Consider the following 24,210-nt stretch of genomic DNA (forward strand, 5'->3'; position numbering starts at 1 on the left):
TGTGGGTTAAGGTTTCTTTCCATCAGATGACCAATGGAATGATTGTCATTGCTGTGTGCCAGACAGTAGAACATTGTTTCTTATTTTATACTGATTGATACAGATCAATACAGTCACGTAATAGGCCAAGAGCTTGATATCATGTCATGGTACAGCATCACAGTAGGCTACTGTTACCACTGTATTACTAGTGTTACCATCTCACTGTTACTACTGTATTATACCAGTGTTACTATTTTACTGTTACTACTGTATTATACTAGTGTTACTATGTCACTGTTACTACTGTATTACTAGTGTTACTATGTTACTGTTACTACTGTATTATACTAGTGTTACTATGTTACTGTTACTACTGTATTACTAGTGTTACCATCTCACTGTTACTACTGTATTACTAGTGTTACCATCTCACTGCTACTACTGTATTACTAGTGTTACTATGTTACTGTTACTACTGTATTATACTATGTTACTATGTTACTGTTACTACTGTATTACTAGTGTTACCATCTCACTGTTACTACTGTATTATACCAGTGTTACTATGTTACTGTTACTACTGTATTATACTAGTGTTACTATGTTACTGTTACTACTGTATTACTAGTGTTACCATCTCACTGTTACTACTGTATTACTAGTGTTACTATGTTACTGTTACTACTGTATTACTAGTGTTACCATCTCACTGCTACTACTGTATTACTAGTGTTACTATGGTACTGTTACTACTGTATTACTAGTGTTACTATGTTACTGTTACTACTGTGTTACTAGTGTTACCATCTCACTGTTACTACTGTATTACTAGTGTTACTATGTTACTGTTACTACTGTATTACTAGTGTTACCATCTCACTGTTACTACTGTATTACTAGTGTTACCATCTCACTGTTACTACTGCATTACTAGTGTTACTATGTTACTGTTACTACTGTATTACTAGTGTTACCATCTCATTGTTACTACTGTATTACTAGTGTTACCATCTCACTGCTACTACTGTATTACTAGTGTTACTATGTTACTGTTACTACTGCATTACTAGTGTTACTATGTTACTGTTACTACTGTATTACTAGTGTTACCATCTCACTGTTACTACTGTATTACTAGTGTTACCATCTCATTGTTACTACTGTATTACTAGTGTTACCATCTCACTGTTACTACTGTATTACTAGTGTTACCATCTCATTGTTACTACTGTATTACTAGTGTTACCATCTCACTGTTACTACTGTATTACTACTGTTACCATCTCATTGTTACTACTGTATTACTAGTGTTACCATCTCACTGTTACTACTGTATTAGTAGTGTTACCATCTCACTGTTACTACTGTATTATACTAGTGTTACTATGTTACTGATACTACTGTATTACTAGTGTTACTATGTTACTGTTACTACTGCATTACTAGTGTTACCATCTCACTGTTACTACTGTATTATACTAGTGTTACTATGTTACTGATACTACTGTATTACTAGTGTTACTATGTTACTGTTACTACTGCATTACTAGTGTTACTATGTTACTGTTTCTACTGTATTACTAGTGTTACCATCTCACTGCTACTACTGTATTACTAGTGTTACTATGGTACTGTTACTACTGTATTACTAGTGTTACTATGTTACTGTTACTACTGTATTACTAGTGTTACCATCTCACTGCTACTACTGTATTACTAGTGTTACTATGTTACTGTTACTACTGCATTACTAGTGTTACTATGTTACTGTTACTACTGTATTACTAGTGTTACCATCTCACTGTTACTACTGTATTACTAGTGTTACCATCTCATTGTTACTACTGTATTACTAGTGTTACCATCTCACTGTTACTACTGTATTACTAGTGTTACCATCTCATTGTTACTACTGTATTACTAGTGTTACCATCTCACTGTTACTACTGTATTACTACTGTTACCATCTCACTGTTACTACTGTATTACTAGTGTTACTATGTTACTGTTTCTACTGCATTACTAGTGTTACCATCTCACTGTTACTACTGTATTATACTAGTGTTACTATGTTACTGATACTACTGTATTACTAGTGTTACTATGTTACTGTTACTACTGCATTACTAGTGTTACCATCTCACTGTTACTACTGTATTATACTAGTGTTACTATGTTACTGATACTACTGTATTACTAGTGTTACTATGTTACTGTTACTACTGCATTACTAGTGTTACTATGTTACTGTTTCTACTGTATTGCTAGTGTTACCATCTCACTGTTACTACTGTATTACTACTGTTACCATCTCACTGTTACTACTGTATTACTAATGTTACTATGTTACTGTTACTACTGTATTATACTAGTGTTACTATGTCACTGTTACTACTGTATTACTAGTGTTACTATGTTACTGATACTACTGTATTATACCAGTGTTACCATCTCACTGTTACTACTGTATTACTAGTGTTACTATGTTACTGTTACTACTGTATTACTAGTATTACCATCTCACTGTTACTACTGTATTACTAGTGTTACTATGTTACTGTTACTACTGTATTACTAGTGTTACCATCTCACTGTTACTACTGTATTATACTAGTGTTACTATGTTACTGATACTACTGTATTACTAGTGTTACTATGTTACTGTTACTACTGCATTACTAGTGTTACTATGTTACTGATACTACTGTATTGCTAGTGTTACCATCTCACTGTTACTACTGTATTACTACTGTTACCATCTCACTGTTACTACTGTATTACTAGTGTTACTATGTTACTGTTACTACTGTATTATACTAGTGTTACTATGTCACTGTTACTACTGTATTACTAGTGTTACTATGTTACTGATACTACTGTATTATACCAGTGTTACCATCTCACTGTTACTACTGTATTACTAGTGTTACCATCTCACTGTTACTACTGTATTATACTAGTGTTACTATGTTACTGATACTACTGTATTAGTAGTGTTACTATGTTACTGTTACTACTGTATTACTGGTTTTACTATCTCACTGTTACTACTGTATTACTAGTGTTACTATCTCGCTGTTACTACTTTGTTACTAGTGTTACCATCTCACTATTACTACTGTATTACTAGTGTTACTATCTCGCTGTTACTACTTTGTTACTAGTGTTACTATCTCACTATTACTGTATTACTAGTGTTACCATCTCACTATTACTGTATTACTAGTGTTACCATCTCACTATTACTGTATTACTAGTGTTACTATGTTACTATTACTACTGTATTACTAGTGTTACTATGTTACTCACTGTTACTTTCTGCAAGCTTTTATTAAGTTGCAAACCTCAAAGCATATACCCAGTATGTTCATACATATCATATGGTAAAATAAAAAATAAAATAATAAATTAAATTTTCTCAGTACTTTGTTGAAGCACCTTTGGCAGCGATTTAAGTCGTGAGTCTTCTTAGGTATGTTGCTACAAGCTTGGCACACGTGTATTTGGGGAGTTTCTCTTATTCTTCTCTGCAGATCCTATCAAACTCTGTCAGGTTGGATGAGGAGCGTCGCTGCACAGCTATTCTCAGTTCCCTCCGGAGATGTTTGATCAGGTTAAAGTCCGGGCTCTGGCTTGGGCCTCTCAAGGACATTCAGAGACTTGTCCTGAAGCCACTCCTGTGTTCTCTTGGCTGTGTGCTTAGGGTCGTTGTCCTGTTGGAAGGTGAACCTTTGCCCCAGTCTGAGCAGGTTTTCATCTCTGTACTTTGCTCTGTTCATCTTTGCCTCGATCTTGACTAGTCTCCCAGTCCCATTCCGCTGAAAAACATCCCCACAACATGATGCTGACACCACCATGCTTCACCGTAGGGATGGTGCCAGGTTTCCTCCATACATGACACTTGGCATTCAGGCCAAAGAGATCAATCTTGGTTTCATCAGACTAGATCATCTTGTTTCTCATGGTCTGAGAGTCCTTTAGGTCCCTTTTGACAAACTCCAAGTGGGCTGTCATGTGCCTTTTACTGAGGAGTGGCTTCCGTCTGGCCACTCTACCATAAAGGCCTGATTGGTGGAGTGCTACAGAGATGGTAGTCCTTCTGGAAGGTTCTCCCATCTCCACAGAGGAACTCTGGACCTCTGTCAGAGTGACCATCGGGTTCTTGGTCACCTCCCTGACCAAGGCCCTTCTCCCCTGATTGCACAGTTTGGTTGGGCGGCCAGCTCTTGGAAGAGTCTTGGATGGTTCCAAACGTCTTCCATTTAAGAATGATGTGGCCACTGTGTTCTTGGGAACCTTCAATGCTGCAGGACATTTTTGGTCTGTTCCCCAGATCTGTGCCTCGACACAATCCTGTCTCTGTGAGCTCTATGGACAATTCCTTTGACCTCATGGCTTGGTTTTTGCTCTGACATACACTGTCAACTGTGGGACCTTATACAGACAGGTGTGTGCCTTTCCAAATCATGTCCAATCAATTTAATTTACCACAGGTGGAATCCAATCAAGTTCTAGAAACATTTAAAAGACGATCAATGGAAACAGGATGCACCTGAGCTCAATTTTGAGTCTCATAGCAAACGGTCTGAATACTTATGTAAGGTAATTATTGCTGTTATTTAAAAATAAAATAAAAATTTGTTGCAAAAATGACTAAAAACCTGTTTTTTCTTTGTTTTTATGGGATTTTGGATGTAAATTGATGAGGGGGAAAAAATATTTAATCAATGTTAAAATAAGGCTGTAACTAACCAAATGTGGAAAAATGAAGGGGTCTGAATACTTTCCCGAATGCACTGTATATGCCCTGATGAAATATCCCAGATGTGAAATACTGTATTGATGTATGATGTGTGCTTTATTACTTTATGCAATGTATCATTAAGCCATAAGGCCTGGGGAGGTGTGTTATGTTGCCAAAATACCACGGCTAAGTGCTGTTCTTTTGCACGACAGAACACAGAGTACCTGGATACAGCAAGCGGAATATTGGCCATATACTACACACCTCTAAGATGCCTTATTGCTGTTATAAACTGTTTAACAATGTTAAAAAAAAACATTTTTTGTCATACTTTCAGCCAATCAGCATTCAGGCCTCGAACCACCTGGTTTATAATTAGTGATATATTGCATGAACAGAGAGTACTTGACCTCTATCCTCTGAGTGTTCAAAAAGACCACCGTGTTCATAAGTTGACCTTTATAGCGTTGGAGACAGAGGCTCTTGCTGCACTTTATCATTATGACCCAAAACTTTACAACCTCTTAAATGTGTGTTCTGTCTCTCTATCTCTCTCTATCGCTGTCTCTCTATCGCTCCTTCTGTGTGTGTGTGTGTGTGTGTGTGTGTGTGTGTTAGGTAAATCCCACCTGGCCATAGTTCAAAGGGTGAACAACGAGGGTGAGGGGGACCCCTTCTACGAGGTCCTGGGCATCGTCACCCTGGAGGACATAATCGAGGAAATCATCAAGTCAGAGATCCTGGACGAGACAGACTTGTACAGTAGGTGCCCAAACTATTTACTTCACGCACATTTTACTGAAATGAAGGGGTATCAATGTTTTCATTTTGAGTAGCTTGAACCTGTTACCAGACTAGTACCACTTTATTATCTGCTGTAATGTAAGGTGCTACTGCAAAGGTTTAGCTTCCAGGCATTTTACATCGTTGTTATGTCCAGTAATGTTTCAACGGCAACTCTGTTTCCCCCATTTTTTGTCATTTTAAATTGTACACACGTTGTCCATAGGGGAAGAATATATTTGCTTGAAAATACATTCCTTTGAGCAACTAAAGTTTATTCACCCTTGTACCTAGGAAATGCACTATCAAAGTCAGCTTACAATTTCTCCCTTTTCCCCAAAACTATTTCTCCCCTTTCATCCCATTTTTCTCCCCTCAGCTGACAACAAAACGAAGAAGAAAATCACCCATCGTGAGCGGAAGCAGGATTTCTCAGCCTTCAAGCCCAACGACAGTGAAATGAAGGTTAAAATATCACCTCAGCTTCTGCTGGCAACCCTGCGTTACCTAGCAACAGGCAAGTGTGGACACTGCGTTGCTGCTTGACTTCCCCCAGTGTGCCCTCAGAACCCTGACTGTGGAACGTGTGTGTGTGTGTGTGTGTGTGTGTGTGTGTGTGTGTGTGTGTGTGTGTGTGTGTGTGTGTGTGTGTGTGTGTGTGTGTGTGTGTGTGTGTGTGTGTGTGGAGAGGGCGAGAGTGTGTGTTTGTGTGTGTGTTTGCGACAAGTGAATGTGTGTGTGTGTTTGTGATGTACACATGGGTGTTTGTCTGAGAGGAAACACTAGGCCTCTGAGGAGCGCTGCATGGGATGTCTGCACAGACTTTATATGGCTCAGTCTGAAAACATGGCGGACTATTTGCTTGCGTGTCATGTTCTCATCGGTTGGGAGACTGTAGCATTTAGCTTGGAACACATACCACAATTCGGTTACACTACTTTCACGATGACATCACTTTCAACAGTTTGGCTGATTGCCGGGGTTCTCACAGAAGGCATGTCTACATGTCCGCATGCCAGACCTGCATTCACATATGCTTGAAATTATTGATTGAGATGTGCTTGATTGAGCTTGCCTAGGGCAATGAGTCGAATGGAATAGTCCCCAAAGTGCAAACCCCATCCCATCTGGCACTTCAGGCAGGCTAAAGCAAACAGGATAAAGCTCAAAGCAGAACATTAGATCCAGATCAATATATGGCTGTGGTGCCAAGTGTTTAAAAGATTTTAAATACTATTAGAAAAATCCCATGGAACGTACAACCGGAATCACCGATGTCCCAGCTAGCTACCAGTAGTAGAGCACAGGTGATTAAAATATGTTGCATTTGTAGGGGATTTGGTGAGAACTTTGACCTAGCGAGCTGCTAAGCATCGCTTAAAGCTGTGGCCCCGCTGGCCCCTCTAACGGGACTTTGGCTATTAGCAGGGCCAGTCCCTACCGTAGTGTGTTGGAGCAAGCTGCCAACTGAGACATATCACCACACTCTGGTGTCAGGGGCACGATTGGTTAGCCTTTGTTACCTTGACCAATGAGAAAAATGATAAGAGTATGGGGAGAATCAGGTTGAGCCTGTGTGCGATACACGTGATTATAGTCAATTTACCGTAGATAAGGTGATAATGAGGTGATATGTTAAATGCATTAGAGGGAGTGTGTTTTTTCATGGAATTCTATTGTTGATATGGTATTGTAGGGTATTACATCACAACATCTTGTGTCTTACCACTGCATCATATTGTCTTGTACAATGTTATATCTTACTATATTGGTCAATTTGTTCTTAAATTATGTCTCTCTCTCTCTCTCCCCCTCTCTTTCTCTCTCTTTCAATCTCTCCCCCCCTCTCTAACTTATCTTTCTCTCTCTCTCTCTTTCTCTTCTCTCTCTTTCTCTTCTCTCTCTTTCTCTTCTCTCTCTCCCTCTCTATCTCTCCATCCATCCCCCTCTCCAGAGGTGGAGTCGTTCGGGCCGGTGCAGATGTCAGAGAAGATCCTGCTGCGTCTGCTAAAACACCCCAACGTGATCCAGGAGCTGAAGTACGACGAGAAGAACAAGAGAGCACCGGAGCACTACCTCTTCCACAGGAACAAGCCTGTGGACTACTTCATACTCATCCTGCAGGTCAGTACCGAGCCACGCCATTGGGCCAGGGGTTAGTACGGGGCCACGCTATTGGGCCAGAACCAGGAAGATGAAACACTACAATCACTTAACTGTTGGATTTGTCTTTCTTGCACTCACAAACACTGATTTTGCAGATAGCAGATATTTTACTTGCAGTGATTGAGATGCTGTATGTAGTTATACAATGACAGCAATGACAAATGTAGAGCGGGGCCACGCTATCGGCCCGGGTCAGAAATGGGCCACGCTATCGGCCCGGGTCAGAAATGGGCCACGCTATCGGCCCGGGTCAGAAATGGGCCACGCTATCGGGCCAGGTCAGAAATGGGACACACTATCGGGCCAGGTCAGAAATGGGCCACACTATCGGGCAAGGTCAGAAATGGGCCACACTATCAGGCCAAGTCAGAAATGAGCCTTGCTATTGGGCGACGGTCACTACACTCTTCAGCTGTGGTTACACCTTGCATTAACATGTAGTTGTCATCATCCGACCAAGATGGAGATTTGTTGCGTCTACACATGGTAATAAAATGTGTCTGTTATCTGCCCATTACATTCGTATTGTGACCAGATTCCTTGGTCCCTCCCTCAATGCAAAATTATCCAACCTGACTTGAACCTCCCCTTACGAAACGAGCTGTATCAATCGACAGAAAACAGCTAACTTTTTATACTCAACATTACAGCCCAATACCTTGTCCAGCTCTGAAAAAATGTGCATTGGGTTTTCCCGTTCCCACTCCAGTAGGCAGTTAGTTTCTAATGAAGTCCATGATGTTAATTCTGGAGGAATTGTCAAGGTATCGTTACCCATAATTACTACTTCAACAGGCCAGTGCGATTTATCTTTAGAGGATGGGACAACCGTGACGTTGGACAAATTTCTAAGCTTTCGTGGTCAGGATTCGTTTACACTTCAAGGATATCCGTACAAGATGCGTCTTTGACTTCCTCCGGTGGTCAGGAAGGTCAAATCACAATCAGTTCACAATGCGTCTTTTGATTGTCTACACCTGTCGACAAGTGTGGGCACAATCAGAATGTTGACAAGATCAGGACAACTGACGCATGTTAGAACCAGGTCTAAAAGAGGCTTTAGGGAAAAAAAGTGCTATCTAGAACCTAAGCGGTTCTTCAAGTGTCCCTATAGGAGAACCCTTTTTGTTTCCAGGTAGAACCCTTTTGACTTCCATGTAAACCCTTTCCACAGAAGATTCTACCTGAAACCAGAAATAGAACCAAAAAGGGTTCTCATATGGGGATAGCTAAATAATATTTTGGAACCCTTTCCCTAAGAGTGTAGGCCAGGAAGGGGATTGGCAGCTATTAAACAAAGCAAGGAGATTTTCCACGAATTATAAACAAGAGTGAGATTTGCCATCGAGTCAGGGTGGCAACATGAGGGTGATGCAAGTTGGAAGTGATGCTGCAAGTACCTGTTTTAAAGGCCCAGTGCAGTCAAAAGAAGTGCATTTTCTGTATTTTATATATATTTCCGCACTATGAGGTTGGAAAAATACAGTGAAATTGTGAAAATGATGATAATGCCCTTTTAGTGTACAGCCTGTTTTGGTAGGATGGAGTTTTGACCTGACTGGTGACATCATCAGGCGGTAAATGAGTTGATAGCCCAATAAGAGAGTTCCAAACCTCTCTGCCAATTAACAGCTAGTTTTCAGTTTTCCCCTCCCAACTCTGACCACTCCCAGACAGTCCAAGCTAAATTCTTGAGAAATTGCTCTTTACTAAGAAGCTACTTTTGTTTCTTTTTGACCATTTTAATTGAAAACAATCACAGTAAGGTACTTAATTGTTAACAAGAAATGATTTGATATTGAGATAAACATGTCTGCATTGGGTATTTCATCTTTAAGAGAAAGTGTTACTGTCACGGGTGTCGTTGGAAGTAGACCAAAGTGCAGCGTACATTTTATTTTATTTAAAAATGTTGCCAACAAAACACGAAACAACCGTGAAGCTTACAGGGCTAAGTGCCACCAGCAGAGTTAACTACCCACACTGAAAGGAGGGAAAAAGGGCTACCTTGATTCCCAATCAGAGACAATGATTGACAGCTGTCCCTGATTGAGAACCATACCCAGCCAAAACATAGAAATATAGAAACATAGAATGCCCACCCCACATCACACCCTGACCTAACCAAATAGAGAAATAAAACGGCTCTCTAAGGTCAGGGCGTGACAGTACCCCCCCTCAAAGGTGCGGACTCCGGCCGCAAAACTTGAACCTATAGGGGAGGGTCTGGGTGGGCATCTATCCACGGTGGTGGCTCTGGTGCGGGACGTAGACCCTGCTCCACCTCTGGCTCACCCCGCTTTGGTGGTGGCTTTGGTGTGGGGACCCTCGTTGCGGGCCCTGGACTGGGCACCCTCGTTGCGGGCCTCGGACTGGGCACCCTTGTTGCAGGCCCCGAACTGGGCACCCTCGTTACGGGCCTCGGACTGGGGGCCGTCGCCGGAGGCTCCGGGCTGAAGGACGTCGCAGGAGGCTCCGGACTGGAGACCGTTGCAGGAAGCTCCGGACTGAAGGATGTTGCTGGAGGCTCTGGACTGGAGGCCGTCGCTGGAGGCTTCGTGCCATGGATCATCACTGGAGGCTTCTTGCCATGGATCATCACTGGAGGCTTCGTGCCATGGATCATCACTGGAGGCTTCTTGCCATGGATCATCACTGGAGGCTTCGTGCCATGGATCAACACTGGAGGCTTTGTGCCATGGATCATCACTGGGGGCTTCTTGCCATGGATCCTCACTGGAGGCTTCTTGCCATGGATCATCACTGGAGGCTTCGTGCCATGGATCTTCACTGGAGTGGAGAGACACACAGGAGGCCTGGCTCTGGGAGCAGGCACAGGACTCACCAGGCTGGGAAGACATACAGGAGGCTTGGTTCTGGGAGAGGGCACAGGATACACTGGGCCGTGGAGGCGCACTGGAGGTCTCGAGCGTAGAGCCTGCACAACCCGTCCTGGCTGGATGGTTACTATGGCCCGGCACGTGCGGGGCGCAGGCACAGGACGCACTTGGCTGTGCAGAAGCACCGGATACACATTGCGCAGAGCCGGCGCAGGGTATCCTGGGCCATAGAGACGTACTAGCGGCCAGATGCGCTGAGCCGGCACCCTCCGACCTGGCTGGATGCCCACTCTAGCCTGGCCGATGCGGGGAGCTGGAAGGTAGCGCACCGGGCTGGAGACACCTTGCGCTCCACCTCGTAATACGTGTCTGATCAGTACGGCGCTCGCCACGGTAAGCGCGGGGAGTTGGCTCAGGTCTCCAACCTGACTCAGCTGTGTGCCCCCCACCTAAAGAATTGGAGGGCTGCCTCTCGTGCCTGGTCCGTTGCCGTGACTCCTGGTAGCGAAGTCGTTCCTCCCTTGCTAGCCTGTTTTTCAGCCTGTTTCCATGGCAGGGTCTTGTCCCCTGCCATAACCTCCTCCCATGTCCAAGATGTCCTCCATTCTCTCTACTCCCCGGGCCCAGGATCCCTGCTCCTCCTGGCCACGCTGCTTGGTCCTTGTGTGGTGGGTAGTTCTGTCACGGTCGTCTTTGGAAGTTGACCAAAGTGCAGCATGGTGAGCGTACAGTTTATTTTATTTTATAATGTCGCCAACAAAACAAGAAACAATCGTGACGCTTACAGGGCTAAGTTCCACAAACAAAGTTAACTACCCACACTGAAAGGAAGGAAAAAGGCTACCTAAGTATGACAACGATTGACAGCTGTCCCTGATTGAGAACCATACCCGGCCAAAACATAGAAATAAAGAAACATAGAAAACAAAACTTAGAATGCCCACCCCACATCACATCACACCCTGACCTAACCAAATAGAGACATAAAATGTCTCTCTAAGGTCAGGGCATGACAGTTACAGATGGATTGGCTGAAATGTTGCAGCATGCAAATAGGAAATTTACTTTGTGGACGTAAAAGCCCCAATGCAGGCGTTTTTATATCAATATCAAATCACTTCTGAGTAACAATTAAGTACCATGCTGTAATAGTTTTCCATTTTTTTTTTTTTTTAATAAACAAAAATATCTTCTTTGCAAAAAAAGAAATCTCAAGTTTCTAGGACGGTCTGGGAGTGGTCTGAGTGGGGAGGGGGAGGGCACTTGAAAAAACAAAAAACTAGCTGTTATTGGCAGAGAGGTTTGAACTCTCTTTGTTATTGGTCTATTAACTTATTTACCTTATTTACCGTAACCAGGCTAGCTGAAACTCCACCCATGCTAAACCCTGCTTGATGAGATTATATTTTCAACCAGTAACTATCAGGAAATAAGATGGATCACAGTTTCGTCAGCTGTTGTACAATATGATACAAAACACAGGGAGAACAGAACGCACTGGGCCTTTAAAAGAACGTGAAGTAGATAGTCATCTCACTGTGAAGGAGGGATTTGACTGAATATTGTTTAAGGTGTGAATTCTGAAATGTTGTTATGCGGTTCAGTCAATGCCTCGACTATAATGCTGCTAAAACAAAAACACATAGTGAATTTACTGTAGCTGATGATCAAACCTCTATACCCCGCAGTACTTCTCAACTGATCTGAGTCTTCTTCAGACTCTTACGCAGAGTGTGTTGTGTTCCTCTGCAGGGGAAGGTGGAGGTGGAGGCAGGGAAGGAAGGGATGAAGTTTGAAGCAGGAGCGTTCTCCTCCTATGGGATGATGGCTCTCACCACCTCTCCAGGTAAGACTTGCTTGTATACCGACGTCTCAATGGCTGTGTCTAAAATGAGGTCCTATAAATATTCACTGCAGTACACAACACTTTTGTCCAGAACCCTACGTCCCTATATAAAAGTACTTTACAAAAGTTCCCTCCTACCCATCATCCTTTGGCAGCTATTGAGACATGGGCTAGATCCAGGATGACTGGTTTAGAAATAGTAAAGAAACAGTTTATCAGTAACCAAGTGAATTGACTCATATTGAAATAAGGTATGACACATTGTTTTTGTGACGCAGCCTCTGTATTTTCTCAGTTCATTCAAACTTCCAGTCAGGCGCTAGTAGGATCTCAGAGACACCTGCTGGTGAGAGGGCCGAATTACACCCTCCTCATCAAAAAAGTTGTCACTGTAGTTTGGTTTATGGAACATAGAGTACATGCTTATGAGATGATGTATTTTGTCATATTTTATCACAGACCCTCTTTCAATGTGCTTGGATGGCACGTTGGTTGTTTTTCAGGACACGGTGTACGACGGTAACGTTATACAATTATTTCACTTGTGGGCTTTGGTGATGGATTTTTCCGTGTGTGTCTCCCTTCTCTGTCGTCCGTCTCTCCTCGCCAGTCCCTCTCTCCCTGTCTCGTACCTTCGTTGTCAGTAGGGCTGAGTCCCTAGCAGGATCTCCAGGTATGATAGTCCTCTCTTTCCTGTCTGTCTGCCTGCCTGCCTGCCTGTCTGTCAACCTGTCTGTCTGTCAACCTGTATGTCTGTCCATCCATCCATCCTATCCCTCTATCTCTCCATCTCTCCTCACATCTAATATAACTCTTCCATCTGTTTATCACCCATTGGGATGAGTGTACACTTCACCTAAGCCTGGTATTTACCGGTATCAAAACTGCATGATGTGTTGTGGACATAGGAATGAATTCTGGACCTGCTGGTCATGAGCTTAAATTCTTTGAGAGGGGATTGTCTTGTGCCACATAGCAAGAATACTTTGAGAGGGGATTGTCTTGTGCCACATAGCAAGAATACTTTGAGAGGGGATTGTCTTGTGCCACATAGCAAGAATACTTTGAGAGGGGATTGTCTTGTGCCGCATAGCAAGAATACTTTGAGAGGGGATTGTCTTGTGCCACATAGCAAGAATACTTTGAGAGGGGATTGTCTTGTGCCACATAGCAAGAATACTTTGAGAGGGGATTGTCTTGTGCCACATAGCTAGAATACTTTGAGAGGGGATTGTCTTGTGCCACATAGCAAGAATACTTTGAGAGGGGATTGTCTTGTGCCACATAGCAAGAATACTTTGAGAGGGGATTGTCTTGTGCCACATAGCAAGAATACTTTGAGAGGGGATTGTCTTGTGCCACATAGCAAGAATACTTTGAGAGGGGATTGTCTTGTGCCACATAGGAAGAATACTTTGAGAGGGGATTGTCTTGTGCCACATAGCAAGAATACTTTGAGAGGGGATTGTCTTGTGCCACATAGCAAGAATACTTTGAGAGGGGATTGTCTTGTGCCACATAGCAAGAATACTTTGAGAGGGGATTGTCTTGTGCCACATAGCAAGAATACTTTGAGAGGGGATTGTCTTGTGCCACATAGCAAGAATACTTTGAGAGGGGATTGTCTTGTGCCACATAGCAAGAATACTTTGAGAGGGGATTGTCTTGTGCCACATAGCAAGAATACTTTGAGAGGGGATTGTCTTGTGCCACATAGCAAGAATACTTTGAGAGGGGATTGTCTTGTGCCACATAGGAAGAATACTTTGAGAGGGGATTGTCTTGTGCCACATAGCAAGAATACTTTGAGAGGGGATTGTCTTGTGCCACATAGCAAGAATACTTTGAGAGGGGATTGTCTTGTGCCACATAGGAAGAATACTTTGAGAGGGGATTGTCTTGTGCCACATAGCAAGAATACTTTGAGAGGGGATTGTCTTGTGCCACATAGCAAGAATACTTTGAGAGGGGATTGTCTTGTGCCACATAGCAAGAATACTTTGAGAGGGGATTGTCTTGTGCCACATAGCAAGAATACTTTGAGAGGGGATTGTCTTGTGCCACATAGCAAGAATACTTTGAGAGGGGATTGTCTTGTGCCACATAGCAAGAATACTTTGAGAGGGGATTGTCTTGTGCCACATAGCAAGAATACTTTGAGAGGGGATTGTCTTGTGCCACATAGCAAGAATACTTTGAGAGGGGATTGTCTTGTGCCACATAGCAAGAATACTTTGAGAGGGGATTGTCTTGTGCCACATAGCAAGAATACTTTGAGAGGGGATTGTCTTGTGCCACATAGCAAGAATACTTTGAGAGGGGATTGTCTTGTGCCACATAGCAAGAATACTTTGAGAGGGGATTGTCTTGTGCCACATAGCAAGAATACTTTGAGAGGGGATTGTCTTGTGCCACATAGCAAGAATACTTTGAGAGGGGATTGTCTTGTGCCACATAGCAAGAATACTTTGAGAGGGGATTGTCTTGTGCCACATAGTAAGAATACTTTGAGAGGGGATTGTCTTGTGCCACATAGCAAGAATACTTTGAGAGGGGATTGTCTTGTGCCACATAGCAAGAATACTTTGAGAGGGGATTGTCTTGTGCCACATAGCAAGAATACTTTGAGAGGGGATTGTCTTGTGCCACATAGCAAGAATACTTTGAGAGGGGATTGTCTTGTGCCACATAGCAAGAATACTTTGAGAGGGGATTGTCTTGTGCCACATAGCAAGAATACTTTGAGGTTTGTTACATGTTTGTGTATTAAATGCATGTCCTACTTACTCTGTCCTTACGTTTGCTTTGCATATTAAATGTTGTTCTGCATGGACGTTTAACAAGGGAGGACGTACCTATTGTTTTGGACTCTGAAGGATGTCTGTTACTGTGTACTGTGCATGTGAAGCGTCCATTCCTCTGTGTGGGTGTGTGTGTGTGATAACCAGTACCATAACTCAAGCCAGTGAATAGTGTAGTAGGGGCCCCCAGAGTGAGGCATAGCCGCCACTAGAGACAGGCTCCACCCCTCTAGCCCCTTAACCCTCTGACTCCATAAACAAGGCTATGAGTTACAGCCCCCCGCAGGGCCGCTGACTGCAGCACGCACACACACACACACAAGCTGCAAGCACACACACACATTCTGAAAACATACACACACACACAAACAGCTCAAGCCTCTGATCCACCCTATATTTACTAAATTCCCTCCTCCTTCTTTTCCCCCTTGTCCCACTCCACCCTCTTCCACTCTATCCCTCCATCCCTACCGTCCCCCGTAGAGTACTAATCTCCCAGGGTTCACTGGGCCTTGGACTACTGCGTGGGTCTGGGGACCACATCCAAACCCAGGATTACATACATTCCAGCCAGAGTAGTGAGCATTAACGCCCCAGTCCTCTGCAAGCCCACGTCTTTTCCATTTTGTGGTGTGGTTTTCCTCTCGTCTGCTTTTTAAGGAGTGGAAAACATAAGCTGAGTTTAATTAAAATAAAGAGAAAGTATTCTAATTTGAGAAGTGGGAAAAAAGCAACGTCACTCTAGACCACTGACTCAAAACCTGTGAAGCAAAGCCCCCCCCCCCCCCCCCTAATGGGAGGACTTAAAATATATATTAGATTTCCATACATTGCACCAAGGAATCTTGGCCTATATGTTACCTAATCATTCAATTAAAGGAATAGCTTTTCATTCTGTGTAGAATTCAGTAAATAGATGATGCACAATCAGGTTGTGTAGATGGAGATGAGATGACAAACATAAATCATACACAGCTATGGCTAGGTACAGCAGTACAGCTATAACTGATTGTGGATTCCGTATACACGGTCTGTGTGACATGTTCTGTGGGTTCTGCTTTTACTCTGTTCTCTATTCTGTTCTCAGATCAGGGCTGGGGTCAATTCCATTTCAATTCCAGGTCTCTTCAATGCTTTTCAATGAGGAAAATGTAGAATTGGATATTGGAATTTGGTTTACGTTCTGAATCGACTTTTATAGACATGGGATCGACCCCAAGCCCAGATAGGTATTTGCTGTGAACAGAAGCCGAAAACTTCTATTCTTCTCTAACCTGTGCAGAGAACAAGTCCCCCCCGCGGCCGTTTGGCCTGAACCACTCAGACTCCCTGAACCGGAGTGACCGCATCGATGCCATCACACCCACGCTGGGGAGCAGTAACAACCAGCTGAACGCATTCCTACAGATATACATGCCAGACTACTCTGTCAGGGCTGTGTCTGACCTGCAGTACATCAAGGTGAGAGGATAGTCAGGATTCACACACACACACACACATTACACTATACACACACTACAGATATACATGCCAGACTACTCTGTCAGGGCTGTGTCTGACCTGCAGTACATCAAGGTGAGATGATAGTCAGGATTCACACACACACACACACACACACACACACACACACACACACACACACACACACACACACACACACACACTACAGATATACATGCCAGACTACTCTGTCAGGGCTGTGTCTGACCTGCAGTACATCAAGGTGAGAGGATAGTCAGGATACACACACACAGACACGCATACACACACTACACACACATTACACTATACACACCCACTACAGATACAGTTGAAGTCGGAAGTTTACATACACCTTAGCCAAATACATTTAAACTCAGTTTTTCACAATTCCTGACATTTAATCCTAGTACCAATCCCTGTCTTGGGTCAGTTAGGATCACCACATTATTTTAAGAATGTGAAATGTCAGAATAATAGTAGAGAGAATGATTTCTTTCAGCTTTTATTTCTTTCATCATATTCCCAGTGGGTCAGAAGTTTGCATACACTGAATTAGTATTTGGTAGCATTGCCTTTAAATTGATTAATTTGAGTCAAATGTTTCGGGTAGCCTTCCACAAGTTTCCCAAAATAAGTTGGTTAATTTTGTCCCATTCCTCCTGACAGAGTTGATGTAACTGAGTCAGGTTTGTAGGCCTCCTTGCTCGCACACGCTTTTTCAGTTCTGCCCACAAATATTCTACAGGATTGAGGTCAGGGCTTTGTGATGGCTACTCCAATACCTTGACTTTGTTGTCCTTAAGCCATTTTGCCACAACTTTGGAAGTATGCTTGGGGTCAATGTCTTGAGATGTTGCTTCAATATATCCACATAATTTCCCAACCTCATGATGCCATCTATTTTGTGAAGCGCACCAGGCCCTCCTGCAGCAAAGCACCCCCACAACATGATGCTGCCACCCCCATGCTTCACGGTTGGGATGGTGTTCTTTGGCTTGCAAGCCTCCCCCTTTTTCCTCCAAATATAACGACGGTCATTATGGCCAAACAGTTCTATTTTTGTTTCATCAGACCAGAGGATGTGTAGTTACAAGCCGTAATCTGGCTTTTTTATGCCGGTTTTGGAGCAGTGGATTCTTCCTTGCTGAGTGGCCTTTTAGGTTATTTCGATATAGGACTCATTTTACTGTGGATATAGATACTTTTGTACCTGTTTCCTCTAGCATCTTCACAAGGTCCTTTGCCGTTGTTCTGGGATTGATTTGCACTTTTCGCACCAAAGTATGTTCATCTCTAGGAGACAGAACGCATCTCCTTCCTGAGCGGTATGAAGTCTGGGTGGTCCCATGGTGTTTATACTTGCGTACTATTGTTTGTACAGATGAACGTGGTACCTTCAGGCATTTGGAAATTGCTCCCAAGGATGAACCAGACTTGTGGAGGTTGACAATTTCTTTTCTGAGGTCTTGGCTGATTTCTTTTGATTTTCCCATGATGTGAAGCAAAGAGGCACTGAGTTTGAAGGTAGGCCTTGAAATACATCCACAGGTACACCTCCAATTGACTCAAATGATGTCAATTAGCTTATCAGAAGCTTCTAAAGCCATGACATCATTTTCTGGAATTTTCCAAGCTGTTTAAAGGCACAGTGAACTTTGTGTATGTAAACTTGACTTGTGTCATGCACAAAGTAGATGTCCTAAACTATAGTTTGTTAACAAGAAATGTGTGAAGTGGTTGAAAAACTAGTTTTAATGACTCCAACCTAAGTGTATATAAACTTCCGACTTCAATTGTATACAAGCCAGACTGCTCTGTTATGGCTGTCGGACCTGCAGTATATCAAGGGGAGTCTATACACACTTCTACACACACGTGTGCACGCACATACTGTACACACACACACAGACACACACATTTGTGACCAACCGCCTTGATTCGGTCTTATGTAGCAAAATTTGAAATTGTGTTTTTTACATTTTTACACATAAAAGCAGAGACTACAAAATGGTATATCATACGCTGCATTTGAGAAACAACGGGAAAGTAATTTTGCTTTGGAAGTTTATAAACATGTAAACTCACTTTTTAGAAAATCGGGCTTTGAATGCTTTGGTACCTACAGGAGAGCTCTTCCTTGTCTACACCTATTCAGCACCCTTTTAAGCTTTAGCTCCTCCAATCTCTTTATCTGAGCGTTTTGTCCTAACAACAGCAGTCAAAGCACCCAAGCTAACTGGTTAACAGTTGTCACAGTGACATTCTATTACAATGGACACTTGCATAGTGGAATCTTTTGTTAAGACATGTAGCTAGCTAGCTAAACAATGAACCATAATCCCAACTCATGACGTTACTACCCTGCATGAATCTGCAGGTAGCTAACCAACTACGTTAGGTAGCGAGCCAGCCAGCTAATGTTAATTATCTAGCTAACAGTACACTTTAACTTGAAATGAAAACAACTGTCAAAATTAGAAATGTGTCAAATGTAGCTAGCTAAACTATCTTACCCGCATACGTCATGGTTGGATGCTTCTCCCTGTCACAGATGCCATGGTTGCCCTTAGTTTGAAGATGTAATCTGGAGACAGGTGTTTTCTCCATCTCTTTAGCCATCGTACTCTAATTCCACTGATTTCAAACCTCGATCCTCCAAAAATGGAGAGCAACACTTATGCAGTTCTACTGAGCAATAGATTTTCTAAAAAGCAGCGTTAGACGGGATTACCTACACATACTGACCAGCTCAAATAGACAGAAGTGTGCTACGTGGCATACCAATCCGAACTCATCTCCAGGCATTTCCAGCCCACTCATTATCTCAGCCAATCATGGCTAGCGGGAAGGTTGCTGACTCTTTCTGTGGCTAAACCAACTAGGCTTTCAATTTAACAATTGTATTCGTTTTTACAGATGGCATACAAGTTTGTTATTAAGGCACATGAAGGTTCACATGTTCCAGAAGGCATTTCTTCCAATAAAAAAATGCATTTTGATAAATAAAAAAAAGATTGTGTTCAAATGGCTGTCCTGTAAAGTAGTGACCCGCGACATACGCCTAGTTTCCTGAAACGGGTCACATTTGTCTGTCGCTTGTATAACAGTGGAGGTTGAGGTTGAATTGACTGGCGTAGGATCTGTCCAAGTGGGAGGATGTAGATTATGAAAAAGAGGGGGCCTAGCATGGAGCCCAGAGGCACACCCTGTGTGACTTTAGTGAGATATATGTGTCCGGTTGGTGAAACATGATTGAAACCAGGAGAAAGTGGATAAGAATGTTCTATTGGAAATGTAGCTATGCTATCATTCAAGTTGATCATGTAGATATCCACATCTGCCAGTTCAACTGATGCCCAGGGATGCTATTTAATATACTGTAATATCAAATAACCTGATATCATGTAACTGTATTATCCTCCCGCAGGTGACCCGTCAGCAGTACCAGAACGCCCTGATGGCGTCGCGCATGGATAAGACGCCCCAGTCGATGGACAGCGAGTTCACCAAGATCGAATTGACTCTGACCACTGAGCTCCACGATGGTGGAGGGGGAGGCGTCCTGGAGACGCCAGCTATGGCCCACCACGAGACAGCCAGCCTGCTCAACCTCAACACACAGCCCCAGAACTGTCTGGCCCACAGGGTCAACCACACTGCGCACAATGAGGGACCCATCTAGCCCACACTGGGGTGGTGGGGACAGAGGGAGAGGAGGGAGGAGGGGTCTGGGGAGAGGGTGAGAGGAGTGAGGAGGGATGGTGTTAGTACCCTCTGGGCCAGGGCCTGGGCCTAATCCTCCAACATCCAAGGACCTCTAACCCCTACCCATCACCCCCTTATGGCTGGAAGACCCTGGAGGAATTGAGGGGAAGGACCTCTAACCCCTACCCATCACCCCCTTATGGCTGGAAGACCCTGGAGGAATTGAGGGGAAGGACCTCTAACTCCTACCCACCACCCCCTTATGGCTGGAAGACCCTGGAGGATTTGAGGGGAAGGACCTCTAACCCCTAACCACCACCCCCTTATGGCTGGAAGACCCTGGAGGAATTGAGGGGAAGGACCTCTAACCCCTAACCACCACCCCCTTATGGCTGGAAGACCCTGGAGGAATTGAGGGGAAGGACCTCTAACCCCTACCCACCACCCCCTTATGGATTGAAGACCCTGGAGGATTTGAGGGGAGGGACCTCTAACCCTTACCCACCACCCCCTTATGGATTGAAGACCCTGGAGGATTTGAGGGGAGGGACCTCTAACCCTTACCCACCACCCCCTTATGGATGGAAGACCCTGGAGGATTTGATGGGAGGGACCTCTAACCCTTACCCACCACCCACTTGTGGATTGAAGACCCTGGAGGAATTGAGGGGAAGGGGGCTACGGAGATGTGTATACTGAGCCCCAGCCTGAACCTCTACTCTCTACCCTCCACCACCCCTGGCCGATTCCACAGCCTGGAACAGAATACCCTTTGGGGTAGTGGGGAAGGGGGCTAAAGGGATAGCACTCTGGGCCCTCACCCACATCACACACCTCTAGAAGACCCTGTTAGGGTGGGCTTAGACCGTCCTCAGCCAATCCATCCGCTTAAATACACAGGAACCTGGTATTCCAGTAGCTCGGAAAGATGGTCAACAGTGCGCATGCCCCCCCCCCCCCATTCCCCTGACCACACACAAACACTTACACAAAAGTATACACACTTTCCAGTCTGTTCTTGTTCAGGGATTGGCAGTGGACTGTAGTATTACTAGTACTACTACAACGAAGGACTTAAACGCACGCAGACAAATATGGTTAGTCAAAGACTGTACCAAATACCGCTTTGAAGGAAACCATGGAACCATGAACCAAGAATGTTTTTGTGCATTTATTTATTATATATATACAGTGGGGAGAACAAGTATTTGATACACTGCCGATTTTGCAGGTTTTCCCACTTACAAAGCATGTAGAGGTCTGTAATTTTTATCATAGGTACACTTCAACTGTGAGAGACAGAATCTAAAACAAAAATCCTGAAAATCACATTGTATGATTTTTAAGTAATTAATTTGCATTTTATTGCATGACATAAGTATTTGATACATCAGAAAAGCAGAACTTAATATTTGGTACAGAAACCTTTGTTTGCAATTACAGAGATCATACGTTTCCTGTAGTTCTTGACCAGGTTTGCACACACTTCAGCAGGGATTTTGGCCCACTCCTCCATACAGACCTTCTCCAGATCCTTCAGGTTTCGGGGCTGTCGCTGGGCAAAACGGACTTTCAGCTCCCTCCAAAGATTTTCTATTGAGTTCAGGTCTGGAGACTGGCTAGGCCACTCCAGGACCTTGAGATGCTTCTTACGGAGCCACTCCTTAGTTGCCCTGGCTGTGTGTTTCGGTTCGTTGTCATGCTGATAGACCCAGCCATGACCCATCCTCAATGCTCTTACTGAGGAAAGGAGGTTGTTGGCCAAGATCTCGCGATACATGGCCCCATCCATCCTTCCCTCAATGCGGTGCAGTCATCCTGTCCCCTTTGCAGAAAAGCATCCCCAAAGAATGATGTTTCCACCTCCATGCTTCACGGTTGGGATGGTGTTCTTGGGGTTGTACCCATCCTTCTTCTTCCTCCAAACACGGCGAGTGGAGTTTAGACCAAAAAGCTCTATTTTGTCTCATCACATGACCTTCTCCCATTCCTCCTCTGGATCATCCAGATGGTCGTTGGCAAACTTCAGACGGGCCTGGACATTCGCTGGCTTGAGCAGGGGGACCTTGCGTGCGCTGCAGGATTTTAATCCATGACGGCGTAGTGTGTTACTAATGGTTTTCTTTGAGACTGTGGTCCCAGCTCTCTTCAGGTCATTGACCAGGTCCTACCGTGTTGTTCTGGGCTGATCCCCCACCTTCCTCATGATCATTGATGCCCCACGAGGTGAGATCTTGCATGGAGCCCCAGACCGAGGGTGTTTGACCGTCAACTTGAACTTCTTCCATTTTCTAATAATTGCGCCAACAGTTGTTGCCTTCTCACCAAGCTGCTTGCCTATTGTCCTGTAACCCATCCCAGCCTTGTGCAGGTCTACAATTTTATCCCTGATGTCCTTACACAGCTCTCTGGTCTTGGCCATTGTGGAGAGGTTGGAGTCTGTTTGATTGAGTGTGTGGACAGGTGTCTTTTATACAGGTAGCGAGTTCAAACAGGTGCAGTTAATACAGGTAATGAGTGGAGAACAGGAGGGCTTCTTAAAGAAAGACTAACAGGTCTGTTGAGAGCCGGAATTCTTACTGGTTGGTAGGTTATCAAATACTTATGTCATGCAATAAAATGCTAATTAATTACTTAAAAATCATACAATGTGAGTTTCTTGATTTTTGTTTTAGATTCCGTCTCTCAGAGTTGAAGTGTACCTATGATAAAAATTACAGACCTCTACATGCTTTGTAAGTAGGACAACCTGCAAAATCGGCAGTGTATCAAATAATTGTTATCCCCACTGTATATATGTGTATATATGTATGTGTGGAGAAGATATGATATATACCATTGCACAAACATGCATGGGCATGTAGATGTTTGTGTGTGTATATATGTGATATTGAAATACATGCTATATATATATATATATATATATATATATACTCATACAGTACCAGTCAAAAGTTTGGACACACTTATTCATTCAAGGGTTTATCATTATTTTTTACTATTGTATCAAATATATTTTGATTTGTTTAACACTTTTTTGGTTACTACATGATTCCATATGTGTTATTTCATAGTTTTGATGTCTTCATCATTATTCTACAATGTAGAAAATAGTAAAAAATAAAGAAAAACCTTTGAATGAGTAGCTGTCCCAACTTTTGACTGCTACTGTACATCCATGTATGAGTTGGTGAGGGTCTTTTAAAGATGTGTATATTACAGATCTTGTTATTTTTACTATTCTTCTCAATCAGGCTAATGGTACCGTATCTTTTCACCTTCTTAAAATCACACTATTGCCTTTTTAAAAAATCATCTTCATTATTTTTTAACAAAGTGCAATGTGAAAAAAACAGTATATTTAAGAGATTATTATGAATAAAAAATGGACTTTATTGTAAACTGAGACAGATATATTTGTATGTTTGTATGCACCGTATGTATGTGTATATTTTGGTTCAAAGATGCTGAGTTGCAACCGTCCACAAGCAAAACCCGTCCGTCCCAAAGCCAGTTTATTTTCCTATTATGGCCGATGTACGATCAGAAGCCCTTTGACCTCATTATATTGCTGTTTGATATGGAGGTTATCCAGACTTTAGTTAACAGACTTAAAACAGACGTAATAATAGAATCCAGACAAGTCTTACGACTGTGGATGTATTGACATTGAAAAGTGCTAACTTGGCACTTATGAACACATGTGTCTTTTATTATTCATAATCAAACGTGATCATTGGCCAGTATTAATGACCTCATCTAACATGTTGAGCATCATGAACTTCACAAAAGCAACCTCGACATTAAACTATTGTCCATGAATGACCCTCTTGTATGGCACTGCACTCTCCTTTCCACAGT

General features: G+C 43.2%; 1 protein-coding gene across 2 annotated transcripts in view; it reads left to right on the plus strand.

Annotated features, from left to right (window-relative positions):
- LOC109883906 (metal transporter CNNM2) overlaps nt 1-24,175 on the plus strand; it is a 72,147-nt gene extending 47,972 nt beyond the window's left edge. The window contains exons 2-8 of one of the 2 annotated variants that reach the window (XM_031798906.1): nt 5,345-5,488; nt 5,889-6,026; nt 7,464-7,633; nt 12,268-12,361; nt 12,821-12,880; nt 16,445-16,623; nt 20,072-24,175. In XM_031798906.1, the coding sequence (XP_031654766.1) occupies nt 5,345-5,488; nt 5,889-6,026; nt 7,464-7,633; nt 12,268-12,361; nt 12,821-12,880; nt 16,445-16,623; nt 20,072-20,326 (1,040 nt within the window). In that variant the 3' untranslated portion in view covers nt 20,327-24,175. Of the gene's footprint in view, nt 1-5,344; nt 5,489-5,888; nt 6,027-7,463; nt 7,634-12,267; nt 12,362-12,820; nt 12,881-12,971; nt 13,035-16,444; nt 16,624-20,071 lie in introns of both variants that reach the window. The other variant, XM_031798908.1, reaches the window with a different exon arrangement.
- The last annotated feature ends 35 nt before the right edge of the window (nt 24,176-24,210 follow it).

The sequence above is a fragment of the Oncorhynchus kisutch genome, linkage group LG20 (assembly GCF_002021735.2).
Source record: "Oncorhynchus kisutch isolate 150728-3 linkage group LG20, Okis_V2, whole genome shotgun sequence".
Classification (NCBI taxonomy): domain Eukaryota; kingdom Metazoa; phylum Chordata; class Actinopteri; order Salmoniformes; family Salmonidae; genus Oncorhynchus; species Oncorhynchus kisutch.